The 20,200-nt window shown below is 47.6% G+C and overlaps 2 protein-coding genes across 5 annotated transcripts in view; one reads left to right on the forward strand and one right to left on the reverse strand.

Moving 5' to 3' along the window:
• Positions 1-9,403, reverse strand: part of LOC141085452 (E3 SUMO-protein ligase ZBED1-like) — a 39,393-nt gene extending 29,990 nt beyond the window's left edge. For both annotated transcript variants that reach the window (XR_012231311.1, XM_073570819.1), the window contains exon 1: positions 9,164-9,403. The gene's annotated coding sequence lies outside the window, so the exon portion shown is untranslated. The remainder of the gene's footprint in view (positions 1-9,163) is intronic.
• Positions 9,115-20,200, forward strand: part of LOC141085454 (uncharacterized) — a 35,921-nt gene continuing 24,835 nt past the window's right edge. Inside the window, exons 1-2 of one of the 3 annotated variants that reach the window (XM_073570825.1) lie at positions 9,115-9,242; positions 18,607-19,095. In XM_073570825.1, the coding sequence (XP_073426926.1) occupies positions 19,017-19,095 (79 nt within the window). In that variant the 5' untranslated portion in view covers positions 9,115-9,242; positions 18,607-19,016. The other 2 variants (XM_073570823.1, XM_073570824.1) reach the window with 2 other exon arrangements.

Here is a 20,200-nt window from a genome sequence, read left to right on the forward strand (position 1 = left end):
AGGGTTTGTCAGTAAAGGAGTAGCAGAGTGGCTTGGTGGGAAGCAGGGTTTGTTAGTGGGTAGCAAGGTGGCTCAAGGAATAGCATACTGGGGTTCAGTGGGTAGTAGGACTCGTCAGGAAGGTTTATTAGAGGGCAGCAGGGTGACTTGGTGAGCAGAATGGTTGGTCAGCAGGTAGCAGGGTGGCTCAGTGGGCATAACAGTGGTTTGCTGGTAAATAGGGTGAATCAGTGGAAATCACCCTTACTAAGCAGCATAGTAGCTCAGTAAGCAGCTTGGTGACTCAGTGAGCAGCACAGGTTTCCTCTTGGTTTACACTCTCACTCAAAACACACTGCTGGGTTAATTGAATCGGCCTTGTAGAAATTCGGCCCCAGTGTGTGTTCCTGGGAGAATATGTCTGCATCGCGCGGAATCTCTCTGTGCTAGAAAAGCAGCAAAAATCAATAATTCCTCCAGATGGCGCTGATACATACATACACCCGCTGCTGTACACACACACACACACACACATATACACACAGCCGCTGCTGTACAAACACACATATACACACAGCCGCTGCTGTACACACACACACACATACACACAGCCGCTGCTGTACACACACACACACATACACACAGCCGCTGCTGTACACACACACACACATACACACAGCCGCTGCTGTACACACACACACACATACACACAGCCGCTGCTGTGCACACACACATATACACACAGCCGCTGCTGTACACACACACACACACACAGCCGCTGCTGTACACACACACATATACACACAGCCGCTGCTGTGCACACTAGGGTGACCGCAAAAAAATCGATGTCGGAATTTTGTCCGTCTGGACCCCACAAAACGATTCCCCTTTGCAGATATTGAGATAGCCAAAATTTGAGCTCGATCAAACGACGTTAACCCGTGCCGCTCGTCGCTCAAAGTTTGAAAAAAATCCAAATTGAGGTATTTTAAGATTTAGGTATTTTGCATAGTCTGTTAGACTATAAAGAATGTGACAACATTGCAGAAATAGCCCTGACCAAATTTTCGAACCATTTGTGGTATTTGAATGATTATCGTTTTTTGATCCCACCATTACAGACAATGAAAAGTTGTTAATGGCTAATAAATTGCTCAGTAGCACAGATGAACCATCAGAGCACACTAGGGTTGTAAATCCAAAAGTTAGGAAAGAAAAATTAAAAGAGGTAGGAAGTAACCGACTTTAACGACCTTCTGACAAAAGATGAAGAACAAAGCAATATGTCCTGCAAGTTGTAAGCAAATGCCGAGCATTATATTCTGACGTTTCAAAAACTACTTTAACAAAAGCTCTAGAATAGATTAGATAACTATGTAAAATTATCAACTCATGTAGGTTAGCGTGCTCTGATGGTTCATCTGTGCTACTGAGCAATTTATTAGCCATTAACAACTTTTCATTGTCTAATGGTGGGATCAAAAAACGATAATCCCACCAACTCTGCATTCAAATACCACAAATGGTTCGAAAATTTGGTCAGGGCTATTTCTGCAATGTTGTTGTCACATTCTTTATAGTCTAACAGACTACGCAAAATACCTAAATCTTAAAATACCTCAATTTGGATTTTTTCAAATTTTGAGCGGCACGGGTTAACGTCGTTTGATCGAGCTCAAATTTTGGCTCTCTCAATATCTGGAAAGGGGAATCGTTTTGTGGGGTCCAGACGAACAAGATTCCAAAATTTTTTTCCCCCCATATGAGATCCGGTCACCCTAGTGCGCACACACACATATACACACAGCCGCTGCTGTACACACACACACACATATACACACAGCCGCTGCTGTACACACACATATACACACAGCCGCTGCTGTACACACACACACACATATACACACAGCCGCTGCTGTACACACACACATATAGACACAGCCGCTGCTGTACACACACACAGCCGCTGCTGTACAGACACACACACAGCCGCTGCTGTACACACAGCCGCTGCTGTACACACAGCCACTGCTGTACACACAGCCACTGCTGTACACACACACACATATACACACAGCTGCTGCTGTACACACACAAATATACACACAGCCGCTGCTGTACACACACACACATACACACAGCCGCTGCTGTACACACACACACACACATAGCCGCTGCTGTACACACACACACATATACACACAGCCGCTGCTGTACACACATATATACACACAGCCGCTGCTGTACACACATATATACACACAGCCGCTGCTGTACACACATATATACACACAGCCGCTGCTGTACACACATATATACACACAGCCGCTGCTGTACACACATATATACACACAGCCGCTGCTGTACACACACATATACACACAGCCGCTGCTGTACACACACACACAGCCGCTGCTGTACACACACACACATACACACAGCCACTGCTGTACACACACACATATACACACAGCCGCTGCTGTACACACACACATATACACACAGCCGCTGCTGTACACACACACACATATACACACAGCCGCTGCTGTACACACACAGCCGCTGCTGTACACACACACAGCCGCTGCTGTACACACACATATATACATACAGCCGCTGCTGTACACAACACACACACATATACACACAGCCGCTGCTGTACACAACACACACACACACACACATACACACAGCCGCTGCTGTACACACACACATATACACACAGCCGCTGCTGTACACACACACATATATACACACAGCCGCTGCTGTACACACACATACACACAGCCGCTGCTGTACACACACACACATATACACACAGCCGCTGCTGTACACACACACACATATACACACAGCCGCTGCTGTACACACACACATATACACACAGCCGCTGCTGTACACACACACATATACACACAGCCGCTGCTGTACACACACACATATACACACAGCCGCTGATGTACACACACACATATACACACAGCCGCTGATGTACACACACATACACACAGCCGCTGATGTACACACACACACACACACATATATACATACAGCCGCTGCTGTACACAACACACATATACACACAGCCGCTGCTGTACACACACACACACACATATACACACAGCCGCTGATGTACACACACATACACACAGCCGCTGCTGTACACACACACATATACACACAGCCGCTGATGTACACACACATACACACAGCCGCTGATGTACACACACACACACACATATATACATACAGCCGCTGCTGTACACAACACACACATATACACACAGCCGCTGCTGTACACAACACACACATATACACACAGCCGCTGCTGTACACACACACACATATACACACAGCCGCTGCTGTACACACACACACATATACACACAGCCGCTGCTGTACACACACACACATATACACACAGCCGCTGCTGTACACACACACACATATACACACAGCCGCTGCTGTACACACACATACACACAGCCGCTGCTGTACACACACACACACACATACACACAGCCGCTGCTGTACACACACACACACACATACATACAGCCGCTGCTGTACACACACACAGCCGCTGCTGTACACACACATATACACACAGCCGCTGCTGTACACACACACATACACATATACACACAGCCGCTGCTGTACACACACACATACTCACACAGCCACTGCTGTACACACACACATATACACACAGCCGCTGCTGTACACACACAGCCGCTGCTGTACACACACACACACACACAGCCGCTGCTGTACACACACACACATATACACACAGCCGCTGCTGTACACACACACATATATACACACAGCCGCTGCTGTACACACACACGTATATACACACAGCCGCTGCTGTACACACACACATATATACACACAGCCGCTGCTGTACACACACACACACATATATACACACAGCTGCTGCTGTACACACACACACACATATATACACACAGCCGCTGCTGTACACACACACACATATATACACACAGCCGCTGCTGTACACACACACATATATACACACAGCCGCTGCTGTACACACACACACATATATACACACAGCCGCTGCTGTACACACACACACATATATACACACAGCCGCTGCTGTACACACACACACACATATATACACACAGCCGCTGCTGTACACACACACACATATATACACACAGCCGCTGCTGTACACACACACACATATATACACACAGCCGCTGCTGTACACACACACACACACAGCCGCTGCTGTACACACAGCCGCTGCTGTACACACACACATATACACACAGCTGCTGCTGTACACACACACACATATACACAGCTGCTGCTGTACACACACATATACACACAGCCGCTGCTGTACACACACAAATATACACACAGCCGCTGCTGTACACACACAAATATACACACAGCCGCTGCTGTACACACACACATATACACATAGCTGCTGCTGTACACACACACACATATACACATAGCTGCTGCTGTACACACATACACATATACACACAGCTGCTGCTGTACACACATATACACAGCCGCTGCTGTACACACATATATACACACAGCCGCTGGTGTACACACACATATACACACAGCCGCTGGTGTACACACACATATACACACAGCCGCTGCTGTACACACACACACACACATACACACAGCCGCTGCTGTACACACACACATATACACACAGCCGCTGCTGTACACACACACATATACACACAGCCGCTGCTGTACACACACACACACAGCCGCTGCTGTACACACACATATATACATACAGCCGCTGCTGTACACACACACACACACACACACAGCCGCTGCTGTACACACACACACACACACACACACACAGCCGCTGCTGTACACACACACATATATACACACAGCCGCTGCTGTACACACACACATATATACACACAGCCGCTGCTGTACACACACACATATATACACACAGCCGCTGCTGTACACACACACATATATACACACAGCCGCTGCTGTACACACACACATATATACACACAGCCGCTGCTGTACACACACACATATATACACACAGCCGCTGCTGTACACACACACATATATACACACAGCCGCTGCTGTACACACACACATATATACACACAGCCGCTGCTGTACACACACACATATATACACACAGCCGCTGCTGTACACACACACATATATACACACAGCCGCTGCTGTACACACACATACACACAGCCGCTGATGTACACACACATACACACAGCCGCTGATGTACACACACATACACACAGCCGCTGCTGTACACACACACACACAGCCGCTGCTGTACACACACACACACATATATACACACAGCCGCTGCTGTACACACACACATATATACACACAGCCGCTGCTGTACACACACACATACACACAGCCGCTGCTGTACACACATATATACACACAGCCGCTGCTGTACACACATATATACACACAGCCGCTGCTGTACACAACACACACACATATACACACAGCCGCTGCTGTACACACACACACATACACACAGCCGCTGCTGTACACACACACACACACAGCCGCTGCTGTACACACACACACATACACACAGCCGCTGCTGTACACACACACACACATATACACACAGCCGCTGCTGTACACACACACACACACACACATATACACACAGCCACTGCAGTACACACACACACATATACACACAGCCGCTGCTATACACACACACACATATACACACAGCCGCTGCTGTACACACACACACATATACACACAGCCGCTGCTGTACACACACACACATATACACACAGCCGCTGCTGTACACACACACACATATACACAGCCGCTGCTGTACACACACACATATATACACACAGCCGCTGCTGTACACACACACATATATACACACAGCCGCTGCTGTACACACACACATATATACACACAGCCGCTGCTATACACACACACACACATATACACACAGCCGCTGCTGTACACACACACACATATACACACAGCCGCTGCTGTACACACACACATATATACACACAGCCGCTGCTGTACACACACACATATACACACAGCCGCTGCTGTAAACACACACACATATACACACAGCCGCTGCTGTACACACACACATATATACACACAGCCGCTGCTGTACACACACACATATATACACACAGCCGCTGCTGTACACACACATATATACACACAGCCGCTGCTGTACACACACATATATACACACAGCCGCTGCTGTACACACACACATACACACAGCCGCTGCTGTACACACACACATACACACAGCCGCTGCTGTACACACACACATATACACACAGCCGCTGCTGTACACACACACACACACACATAGCCGCTGCTGTACACACACACATACACACAGCCGCTGCTGTACACACACACACACACATACACACAGCCGCTGCTGTGCACACATATACACACAGCCGCTGCTGTACACACACACATATACACACAGCCTCTGCTGCACACACACACACATATATTCACACAGCCGCTGCTGTACACACACACACAGCCGCTGCTGTACACACGCACATATACACACAGCCGCTGCTGTACACACACACATATATACACACAGCCGCTGCTGCACACACACACATATACACACAACCGCTGCTGTACACACACACATATACACACAGCCGCTGCTGTACACACAGCCGCTGCTGTACACACATACACACAGCCGCTGCTGTACACACACACACATACACACAGCCGCTGCTGTACACACACACACATATACACACAGCCGCTGCTGTACACACACACACACATATACACACAGCCGCTGCTGTACACACACACACATATACACACAGCCGCTGCTGTACACACACACATATATACACACAGCCGCTGCTGTACACACACACATATACACACAGCCGCTGCTATACACACACACACATATACACACAGCCGCTGCTGTACACACACACATATATACACACAGCCGCTGCTGTACACACACACATATACACACAGCCGCTGCTGTACACACACACATATACACACAGCCGCTGCTGTAAACACACACACATATACACACAGCCTCTGCTGCACACACACACACATATATTCACACAGCCGCTGCTGTACACACACACACAGCCGCTGCTGTACACACACACATATACACACAGCCGCTGCTGTACACACACACACATATACACACAGCCGCTGCTGTACACACACACACATATACACACAGCCTCTGCTGCACACACACACACATATATTCACACAGCCGCTGCTGTACACACACACACAGCCGCTGCTGTACACACGCACATATACACACAGCCGCTGCTGTACACACACACATATACACACAGCCGCTGCTGTACACACACACACACATATACACACAGCCGCTGCTGCACACACACACACACACACATACACACAGCCGCTGCTGTACACACACACATACACACAGCCGCTGCTGTACACACACACATACACACAGCCGCTGCTGTACACACACACATACACACAGCCGCTGCTGTACACACACACATACACACAGCCGCTGCTGTACACACACACATACACACACAGCCGCTGCTGTACACACACACATACACACACAGCCGCTGCTGTACACACACACACATACACACAGCCGCTGCTGTACACACACATATATACACACAGCCGCTGCTGTACACACACACATATACACACAGCCGCTGCTGCACACACACACATATATACACACAGCCGCTGCTGTACACACACACATATACACACAGCCGCTGCTATACACACACACACATATACACACAGCCGCTGCTGTACACACACACACATATACACACAGCCGCTGCTGTACACACACACACATATATACACACAGCCGCTGCTGTACACACACACATATACACACAGCCGCTGCTGTACACACACACATATACACACAGCCGCTGCTGTAAACACACACACATATACACACAGCCTCTGCTGCACACACACACACATATATTCACACAGCCGCTGCTGTACACACACACACAGCCGCTGCTGTACACACACACATATACACACAGCCGCTGCTGTACACACACACATATACACACAGCCGCTGCTGTACACACACACACATATACACACAGCCTCTGCTGCACACACACACACACATATATTCACACAGCCGCTGCTGTACACACACACACAGCCGCTGCTGTACACACGCACATATACACACAGCCGCTGCTGTACACACACACATATACACACAGCCGCTGCTGTACACACACACACACACATATACACACAGCCGCTGCTGCACACACACATATATACACACAGCCGCTGCTGTACACACACATATATACACACAGCCGCTGCTGTACACACACACATACACACAGCCGCTGCTGTACACACACACATACACACAGCCGCTGCTGTACACACACACATACACACAGCCGCTGCTGTACACACACACATACACACAGCCGCTGCTGTACACACACACATATACACACAGCCGCTGCTGCACACACACACACATATATACACACAGCCGCTGATGTACACACACACATATACACACAGCCGCTGCTGTACACACACATATACACACAGCCGCTGCTGTACACACACACATATACACACAGCCGCTGCTGTGCACACACACACATATACACACAGCCGCTGCTGCACACACACACATACACACAGCCGCTGCTGTACACACATATATACACACCTTATAACCTAACTGTAGAAATATATATATATACACACATACACACACTGAACACTATACACACATATATTATACACTCACACTGTAGAAACACTCTGTATACACCTTATAACCTCAAACTGTAGAAATATATATATATATATATATATATATATATATATATATATATACACACACACTGAACACTATACACACAGACATACACATACTGCACACACATATTATACACTCACACACTACACAATACAGACACACACACTGTACACAGCTGTGCTGCGTCACTCCTCCGCACCGGACATGCGCAGAGCCGGCGGCCGCGTCACATCCATTGCGATATATCGATTATGTCCGGGCTGATCGCGATTCCCCGCCCCTGCAGCCCCTCTGCCCCCGCCTCACCTCTAATATCGGAGATAATCGCCGATGCTCCTTCCGATTCTTCCTGCGATCTGAGGCGGTTTGTGTTGCCCAGAATCAGGTACCGGTTTCCGTTAAATATCGATATCAAATCGGCAAATATCGGCAGCTGTAGATGCGATACGATCAGTGAGCGATTCCCGGACGTGACCGTTTATTTTTGTGAAATTTTTCGATTTTCTCTAGCAGGACGGTGAATGTGATATCGCGGGTCCAAGCCCCGCCCCGCGGCCTTTACCGATTGGACATATCGATTAGTAATCACACGATGACGGACACTACGAGTAGCCAATCAGTGCCTTGATCCGTCTCGGTTGCCGCCTACGAACTTCTTGATTGACTGTAAGCTAACCAATCAGCGCTTAGCTTTACCCCCACCTACTTCTCGGCGGATATTGATGGACAGCGTCGCTAGGCAATGGTCGCTAAGAAGGGCAGAACGAGGCTGGAGGAATAATAATGAGTAGCGTGTCCAATCAGGAAGGAATAGTGAGGTAAATCCCGACCTTATGAGCTGACTGACGTGCAGGCTGACCAATGAGAAAGCAGAGGAGGCCTGGCTTTGTAAGCAGTGAGCATGTCTGGTGGTGGGGGCACAGAGTCACAGACGGCGGCTCTGTGTGGAGGATTAGGGCTGATTTTTTTTGTGGCCACTGAGAAACATCACACAGTGGATTATTCACGAATGCAGGAATTAATTCTAAGGGTATTCACATGAAAATTCTCGTCAGCTGTGATACCTGGTCCTGGGAAAGCTGGGTGACAACTAATATGACTCACTCTAGTTACTAGGCCTATGGAATGTGAGGGTCTCACATAGACGTCAGTGCAGACCACCATGGCCTAAATGTGACCCCTATACGCAGCGCTATGTCCTCTCCCTGCTCTTCAGCAATCTGGGAAAGATGGGTGACAATCAAAAAATGTAATAACGACTCAAATTCGTTGCCGCCCAACTTTCCCTGAAATTTTGGCTAGATGATAACTAGACGCAGAACACAAGGCCTCATACATTGGAGAGAACACGGCACTGCTGAGGGTAGAAAAGGGGTCGGCGAGTGGCGCTAACGATGTCCCCACTTTCTACACCCCCGATGGAGACATGGAAGTGGGGCTCATTTACTGAACTAAACGTGCCGGAAACATGGCTTCAAGGGCTAGTCCCCAAAAATCTCAAGCTGTTCTCTATCCATAGGATGTGTATTATTACTGGGGGTCCAACCTCTGAGGACCCGAGGACTCCCGAAAACTGAGCGCTGGAACCCTGGAAAAAGGCCTTGGCAGCTCTGTCCTGAAGGCGGCAGGGTTGGGCATAATCGGTCTCTGCTCTTTTCATTACCTATGTGTTATGATTGAGTCACCGTAGGAGGCAAAAATAGTAATGCTAGCTAAGTCCAGAAAACCAGAGAAGTTGGCAGCTATCGGATTGCAGACCCCTGAACCTATCAACACAACTAGCAGTAGCCGTGGGGGGCTCCTACGATGCCCTAGGCCCCTCGATCACAGCCGGAGGACTACATAGCCTAAAGACAGAAAGGGAAATCTAAACTGCCCCAGAGCAGACCCCAAAGCAAAAGGCAGCCCCCCACATATAATGACGGTGAAGCAAGATGAAAACACTAACACAGACAGAAAGATAGACTGAGCAACGATGGGGCCCACGCTAGCTTAGATAGGAAAGGACAGGAAGGCTGCTGTCTGCAATCCGTAAAAAACCCTATGAAAATAAGAGCCAACAAACTGACAGTAAAAAAGGCCCTGAAGACGCTAGGCTTCAAAAAAGCTATGTCAGTACTCAGGAATATTCTGAAGACAGAGCAACAGGCAAAAGGAGATTCAGCTCATCCCCAGCAGGGAATGGCAGAATCCAGAAAAGCAAGGAAAACAAAACACTAATGCAAAAAGGCAAAGCAGAAATCTTAGCTTTAGATGAGCAGGAATCAGACTGGTTTCCTAGAAGACCACAGAGAAATCACCCGCAGGCCAGAAGGGCGTCAGCAGCCTTATATCCAGTCACTAACTCCACTCAGCCAGTCATCATCATCAGCCCCAGGTGTTTGACAATCAGGCTCACTACCTTTCTTCACCAGAAGAGGGAGTTCCTCGGGCCTCAGTAGTGAAGGGGAAAATGAACTCACAACAGTACCTCCCCCTTGAGGAGGGGTCACCGAACCCTCAACCACGCCATCAGGGTGAGCCCGATGAAAGGCACGCACCAATCTTTTGGCATGAATATCAGAGGCAGAGACCCAGGAATTATCCTCCTGACCATAACCCTTCCACTTAACCAAATACTGGAGTCTCCGTCTAGCCAGACGGGAATCCAGTACTTTCTCTACCTCATATTCTATGTTACCTTCAACCAATACAGGGTCTGGAGGTGCAACCCCCGGAACAACAGGTTCAACAAACCTCTTCAACAAAGATTTATGGAACACATTATGGATTTTAAATGTGACAGGAAGAGCCAAATGAAAAGAGACCGGATTAATAATCTCCAAAATCTTGTAAGGTCCAATAAATCTAGGCTTAAACTTAGGAGAAGCCACCTTCATAGCAATATTTTTTGATGATAACCACACCATATCACCAACCTTAAATTGGGGACCAATGGTCCTATGTCAGTTGGAAAACCGCTGGGCCTTTTCCTGGGAGAGAGATAACTTATCCACCACTTGGTCCCAGATCTGGTGCATTCTCTCTACCACAGTGTCAACCCCTGGGCAGGCAGAGGGCTCCACCTGCCCTGAAGAAAATCGAGGATGAAACCCAAAGTTACAAAAAAAAGGTGACATCAAAGTGGCAGAACTAGCTCTATTATTTAAAGCAAATTCGGCCAAGGGCAAAAATGAAACCCAATCATCCTGATCAGCAGAAATAAAACATCTCAAATATGACTCCAAGGTCTGGTTTGTTCTCTCTGTCTGCCCATTGGTCTGAGGGTGAAAAGCAGAGGAGAAGGACAACTGAATTCCCAGCTTGGAACAGAAAGTTCTCCAAAATCTAGACACAAACTGGACTCCTCTGTCAGATACAATGTTCTCAGGAATCCTGTGCAAGCGAACCACCTGTTGTAAAAACAGGGGCACCAATTCAGAGGAAGACGGCAACTTAGGGAGTGGTACAAGATGAACCATCTTAGAGAACCTATCACAAATCACCCAAATAACAGTCATCCTTTGAGAGACAGGCATATCAGAGATGAAATCCATTGAAATATGGGTCCATGGCCTCTTGGGGACAGGCAAAGGCATCAACAACCCACTAGAGCGAGAACACGATTTAGACCGGGAGCACGTCCCACAGGACTGCACAAAATTCCTGACATCACGAGACAAGGAGGGCCACCAAAAATACCGACTCACCAGATCTCTAGTACCAAAAATACCTGGATGACCAGCGAAAGCAGAGCAATGAACTTCAGACATCACTCTCTTCTTCCACTGGTCAGGAACATACAACTTTCCACTGGGACAACGCTCAGGTTTGTCCTGGAACTCTTCCAGAGCACGTCTCAAATCGGGCGAGATGGCAGAAAGAACTACCCCTTCGCCTAAGATGGTAGCAGGCTTGGTCACCACAGGAGAATCAGCAAAGAAGCTCCTAGAGAGGGCGTCAGCCTTGACATTCTTAGTTCCAGGAAGAAAAGAAACCACAAAATCAAAACGTGTAAAAAACAAGGCCCACCTAGCCTGTCTAGGGTTCAAGCGCTTAGCCGACTCTAGGTAAATCAAATTCTTGTGGACAGTGAGGACCACGACTTGATGCTTAGCTCCCTCCAACCAATGTCTCCACTCCTCAAATGCCCATTTCATGGCTAACAGTTCCCGATTCCCCACATCATAGTTACGTTCAGATGGAGAGAACTTTCGGGAAAAGAAAGCACAGGGATTCATTTTAGATGTTACAGGATCCTTTTGGGACAAAACAGCTCCTGCACCAATCTCAGAAGCATCCACCTCTACCTGGAACGGAAGCGAGACATCAGGTTGCCGCAAAACCGGGGCGGAGGTGAATCTTCGCTTCAGCTCCTGAAAGGAAGATACAGCCTCCGGAGACCAATTTAACACATCAGCACCCTTCGTAGTCAAATCAGTCAATGGCTTGGCAATACTAGAAAATTTTGCTATAAATTTCCGATAAAAATTAGCAAAACCCAAAAACTTCTGGAGGGCCTTCAAAGAAGTGGGCTGAACCCAATAGTAAATGGCCTGTACCTTGGCCGGGTCCATTTCAATAGTTGACGGGGACAAAAGAAATCCTCTGTACTCCAAAAAGGCATTTAGATCCTTTGACATACAGGGAATTCTCCATCAAGATCCGGAACACAGTCCGAATATGTTCCACATGAGAATCCCAATCCTTGGAGAAGATCAAAATATCATCCAGATAGATAATCAAAAATTTATCGACAAAATCTCGGAAAATATCGTTCATGAAGCACTGGAAGACAGAAGGGGCATTAGTGAGCCCAAAAGGCATCACCAGGTACTCAAAATGTCCCTCCGGAGTATTAAACGCAGTCTTCCATTCATCCCCATGCTTAATGCGAATAAGATTATACGCCCCCCTGAGGTCAAGCTTGGTAAACCAGCAAGCACCTTTAACTCTGGAGAATAGATCAGAAATCAGGGGTAACGGATACTGATATTTAACAGTAATTTTGTTGCAAGCACGATAATCAATACAAGGTCTTAATGATCCATCCTTTTTGGCTACAAAAAAAAAACCGGCACCTAAGGGTGACGAGGATGGTCTAATATGACCCTTCTCCAACGCCTCCTTAATATAGGATCGCATAGCCTCGTGCTCGGGTACAGATAAATTGAAGAGCCGACCCTTGGGAAATTTACACCCCAGGCTCAGTTCAATAGCACAGTCATAACTCCTATGAGGAGGCAGAGACGCAGACTCATTCTCACTAAATACATCATAAAAGTCCGCCAAATAATCAGGAACATCATGCGACTGAGGAGAGGTGGAAAACACCGGAGCCTCACTAAAGGCACACCGACAACCCCAACTCACCACAGACACAGATTTCCAATCCAAAACTGGATTATGAATTTGTAACCAGGGAAACCCCAGAACAATAGTATCATGCAGATTATGCAACACCAAAAACCTGCAATGTTCTTGATGGTCTGGGGCGACCCGCATTACCACCTGGGTCCAAAACTGAGGTTTATTTTTAGCCAAAGGAGTAGCATCAATCCCCCACAAAGGGATAGGCGTCTGCAGAGGTGTCATCGGAAATCCACAACGTTTAGCAAAATCCAAGTCCATTAGGTTTAGAGCTGCTCCCGAATCCACAAAAGCCTTGCCGGAAAATGTGGACAGGGAGCAGATCAGAGTAATAGCCAGAAGAAACTTAGGTTGAACACCACCAACAGAAAACGTGTGTGCAAAGCGTTTCTCGCGTTTAGGACAGACAGAAATAATATGCGTGGCATCTCCACAGAAAAAACACAACTTATTACGCCTTCCGAACTCCTGACGCTGCTCTCTGGAAAAAACTATCACATTGCATAGGTTCAGACATCTGTTCAACAGGTGGCAACACCTCTCGTGCAGCTCTGCGTTCGCGTAAACGCCGATCAACCTGAATGGCTAAAGACATAGAATCGTCAAGACCAGAGGGAACAGGAAATCCCACCATAGTATCTTTTACGGCTTCTGACAACCCCTTCCGAAAGAGAGCAGCCAAGGCACAATCATTCCAGGTAGTAAGTACCGCCCACTTTCGGAACTTTTGACAGTACAACTCTGCAGAATCACGACCCTGGTTCAATGCCAGCAGGGTCTTTTCAGCCTGATCAATGGCATTAGGTTCGTCATACAACAACCCCAAGGCCTGAAAAAATGCGTTCACATTAGTCAGAATAGGATCATCTGGTTTCAAAGAAAACGCCCAATCCTGGGGATCGCCACGCAGCAAAGAGATGACAATTTTAACCTGCTGCGCGGAGCTCCCTGACGAGTTAGGCTTCAAGGCAAAAAAAAATTTACAATTATTTTTGAAATTCAAAAATTTAGACCGATCCCCAAAAAATACATCAGGTGTAGGAATCTTTGGTTCAGCAGCATGTGAATGAGCAAGGTAGGCGGAAATTCCCCGCACTTCCGCAGCGAGCTGCTCCACACGATCAGACAATTGCTTTATCTCCATTGAGAGAAAAAAAGAAATTCCCCCTACGGCCTCAGAGATATAGAGGAAAAAATATACACTTTTTTTTTTTTTTTTTTTTTTTTTATACAATTCTTTCCTGCTATTGAGTACCCTAGAATTTGCGGTATGGCGGGTGATTCTGTTATGATTGAGTCACCGTAGGAGGCAAAAATAGTAATGCTAGCTAAGTCCAGAAAACCAGAGAAGTTGGCAGCTATCGGATTGCAGACCCCTGAACCTATCAACACAACTAGCAGTAGCCGTGGGTGGCTCCTACGATGCCCTAGACCCCTCGATCACAGCCGGAGGACTACATAGCCTAAAGACAGAAAGGGAAATCTAAACTGCCCCAGAGCAGACCCCAAAGTAAAAGGCAGCCCCCCACATATAATGACGGTGAAGCAAGATGAAAACACTAACACAGACAGAAAGATAGACTGAGCAAAGATGGGGCCCACGGTAGCTTAGATAGGAAAGGACAGGAAGGCTGTTGTCTGGAATCCGTAAAAAACCCTATGAAAATAAGAGCCAACAAACTGACAGTAAAAAAGGCCCTGAAGACGCTAGGCTTCAAAAAAGCTATGTCAGTACTCAGGAATATTCTGAAGACAGAGCAACAGGCAAAAGGAGATTCAGCTAACCCCAGCAGGGAATGGCAGAATCCAGAAAAGCAAGGAAAACAAAACACTAATGCAAAAAGGCAAAGCAGAAATCTTAGCTTTAGATGAGCAGGAATCAGACTGGTTTCCTAGAAGACCACAGAGAAATCACCCGCAGGCCAGAAGGGCGTCGGCAGCCTTATATCCAGTCACTAACTCCACTCAGCCAGTCATCATCAGCCCCAGGTGTTTGACAATCAGGCTCACTACCTTTCTTCACCAGAAGAGGGAGTTCCTCGGGCCTCAGTAGTGAAGGGGAAAATTAACTCACAACACCTATGGGAGCATGTGCAACTCCGCTCCATTCAAGATAGGGTCGCAGAGCTCTGGGTCGCACGGTCCCTTTCTCTTGGTCGCACGGCCCCTTTCTCTGGGTCGCACAGCCTCGTTCTCTGGGTCGCACGGCCCCTTTCTCTGGGTTGCATGGCTCCTTTCTCTGGGCCGCATCGCCCCGTTCTCTGGGCCACACGGCCCCATTCTCTGGGTCGCACCGCCCCGTTCTCGGTCACACGGCCCCGTTCTCTGGGCCGCATCGCCCCGTTCTCTGGGTCATGGCCCTGTTCTCTGGGCCGCACCGCCCGGTTCTCTGGGTCACACCACCTCGTTGCTTGGCTCTCATGGCCCCATTCTCAGGATCTTGCAGAAAATGAAAACAAAAAAAGAGATATTGGATATTTTGTTCAAAATACACAATTTTGCAACACATCTTGTGAGGCACTAGACTAAATAAAATAAAAAAAAATCAGTGAATGACATAAAAAAAAAACCCTTCCGTACTCACCAATACTTGGTCATCATGCACTCAGGGTGCAGCCGACCCCGTTATAAAGGTGGAGGCAGCGCAGGGGCAAAATCCTGATGAAACGACCACTCACAAACCTGCCAATCATGGGAGGAGCATGATATTAATAATGCACTCAGATGAGGCTTGTTTAGGGTTCCAGTCACACAGGTACGTGACTTTCCCACACTGTTGGATCAGGGAGGCCTCACAAGACAATGAGCACAGGTGGGCGAGTGGTCGTACATCAGCATTTAATCACTGGGGCTGCAGTGCATCAGTGCTGGGACCAGGTATTGGGGAGTCCGGCTGCTTTTGTGATGTCACGCCGCGCTCACCTGGGGGCGGGACGTTGGTCCCGACGTCATCTCTTTCTGAGCCGCGGTCACTCCGGGGGTCGCGCCGGGTGTGCACGCACACCTCTCGTACCTAGGTCCCTGTCTCCTCCATGTTATGTCTGCGCTTTTCTCAGTTCGGTCTCCAGGTCCGTCCTCTCTATGGTACTGGAGGACTTGACCCGGAAGCCCTAGCGATCATGTGCTATATCAGGCTACCTCTTCCTAGGGGAGGTGCCTGTTATTGTTGTGCTTCTTGGCTTGGTCTGCCGTGTCCCTGTCTGGCCGTACGCTGTATTCGGGTCTTCTACCTTACACTCTGTTGTGCCTCTTGGCACACGCTCTGAACCTGCACTCCGTGTCTCCTGTGAGCCGGCCGCCTGGTGCCAGCAGTCGTGGTACCTCACCCCCTGGGGCTTGCCCCTGACACTCCCTGTATAGGGGGTGGTCTTCACTAGGTCAGCTCGCCCTGGGAGGGTTGGTGCCACGACCCAGAGGGTCCACTCCAGGAGTCGTCACAGTTGTTTGGATTAATGTGTGAATTAGCCGAAGACTTGGCCTCAGTCTTCATGGACCGTAGTAGTTTTATGCCAGACACTAGTACAGTACAAGGGCAACTTGCATCACGCTTAACAGTATCCACCCCCAATATATTTCATCCGTGTGTTGATGGCTCGTGCAGCTTTACTACTTGGTATAAAAGAGAGCCGAACCGTTATAAAACAAGCATTTCTACCTCTCATCACCCCATCCCCCTCACAAATTTGGGAGCAGGGTCATTTCTCCCACTTGCATTACTCTATAACCTGTTGTTATATGTGTGTGCTTACTCCCTGAATTGTAACCGACTGCGAGACATGCTGTTTCTATTAAAGGGGTTGCCCACAGGATCTCTTATTGTGTGCACTTACCCCCTGAAATGTAAATTGCTGTGAAACATGCTGTCTCTATTAAAGGGGTTGCCCACACCATAGGTGAAAAATTAAATTATTGACCGGTTGGGGTCTGACCACTGGAACCTGCACCGATTGGTAACTTTAAACCCTGACCCCCGCTCTATTCATTCCCTATGGGGCTGCCGAGCTTTGAGGATGAATGTCGCTAGGCCCAATCTGCTTTGTAACCAGAATAAAAATTACCCATTCTGCTGATTTTCGTAGGGATCTGACCCCTGAAACATGCACCAGGACAATCCCTTTTAATAAAAATAATAAATTATTACCATACTGCTCTTCGAATAGAAAATCTGAGTGTAGCCAACAACGTGCCCAGTAGATGGTGCCATTGCAGCATTCCATCTAATGGCTGGATGACCCACCTAGGTAAAGGACAACTCAATATCTCATGGGTGATCATGACTTTGTCCATGGGACCCCGTCCTCTCATTTAGGCCTGTTTATGTCATGGTCGTTGGTCTCCAGTCTCTAATTCTGAAGAATGCGGCGCGTCTGTCACCCGACAGTAACTCTTTGTTTTCTCAGATAAACGTACAGGGAGTGCCCTGAAGCTAATGACAAGGTACGAGCTGGCAGACTGCCATGCTGCCACATTAAACTGAAACTCTGGAAAGCTTTACTACCCGAAAAAACAATGAGAAGGAGAAACCCCGATTGAGTGGCTATTCACTCCCTGACGCTTCTTGGAACAGTTGCTTTGTGAACTCTGAATAGAGATCAGGTAAAGACACAGCCAATGGCATAACTGGGACTTTCTCCACCGCTGTGGACTGGTTTCCAGTAAGACTGCCTCCTCTGAGCTGTCAGTCAGGCTCTCACCCATCCTGAGAAGTAATGCGGCCTCTCAGCCCCTAAGGACAATGTCATCATCTCATCTCCTGTGATTGAACACTACCTACCAAGGTGCACAAACACTTGACTGTCAGCCTGCCAGGATGTACCACTCATCGGCACTACCCTTCAACCTCTTCTCCGGCTTCACCGCAGATCTGGCCAACAGTGCTACCCAGACAGGTAAGATGTTCAATGTCATTTAACCAATACCAAAACTTTAAAAACTTTTTGTTTTAGCCTCACGTCAAGGAGGTCAGCTGGTGATTCTCAGGTCCTCGGATCCCAATTCACACTAATTTAAAAAGTTCTTTAAAACTTTCAAAAACTTTATTCTCAATTCTTTTGCACCTGTTTTTTTTTTTTTTTAAACTGTTACAACTATTTTAATTATACAACGGTTGTAGATCCTGGTATGATTCTGCCTATTTTGGGATCTTTCTCATAAAACCCAAAAAGAGATAACCCAGGGCAAAGAGAAACAAAAACCTAAGTAGCCATAATAATAAAATATAGCTTTTATTAAAAATGGGTTAGCGAAATTATATGTCTTTATTCAAAACAGTAGAAGCAAATGTATCGGTGAGTGAACCAATGGGGAAACCTCAAAAAATGGAAAGTGGCACAAATGGCAAAGTAGGCTCAATATATTTATACAGTCTAAGTAAAAGTTGACAGTACAAGGTTAAGTATACATGGTAAGCAGATCACATTGGAGTCCCCCCAAAAAATGAGGTACATGCTAAAAGAGAAGCTCACCCACCAAACACACCTGACTCTCGTTTCACAAAAAGCTTCATCTGGGGCAAACACGTTTCACAAATGCTTTGTCAGGGGCATTTGATGAATTTACAAATTCCTTGACAAAGCAATTGCATTATATAATACCTTGTCCTACACCCCCTAGTGTATAACCTCCGGGTGTATTATATCTGGCCCCTCTCTGTACTGGCTGCGTTTATTAATGGGACACTGATTCAAGCGCAGCTCTGTAATAGGAGCCATCAACATAACAAGTCCGTTCATGACATTTCTTCCTGCTAAATTTTTCCCCATCACCTGTGAAAGATAGTATTGAGAAGTGAAAGGAACCATAGCAACTCAGGCACAAATTGGAGACCCCGTAACTTTACAGAGTGGGGGGGCCAAGTGCTGAGGAGCAGAAGGCAGAAAAGTCACCACTGCTCTGCAGCGTGCAGACCTCCTCTGGGATAACATCAGCACAAATACTGCGCCCCCACCGGGAGCTTCATGGCCGAGCAGCTGCATGCAGTCGTACATCACCAAG

This window comes from Dendrobates tinctorius, unplaced genomic scaffold (assembly GCF_039654945.1).
Source record: "Dendrobates tinctorius isolate UK_male_01 unplaced genomic scaffold, ASM3965494v1 ptg000028l, whole genome shotgun sequence".
Taxonomy (NCBI): Eukaryota; Metazoa; Chordata; class Amphibia; order Anura; family Dendrobatidae; genus Dendrobates; species Dendrobates tinctorius.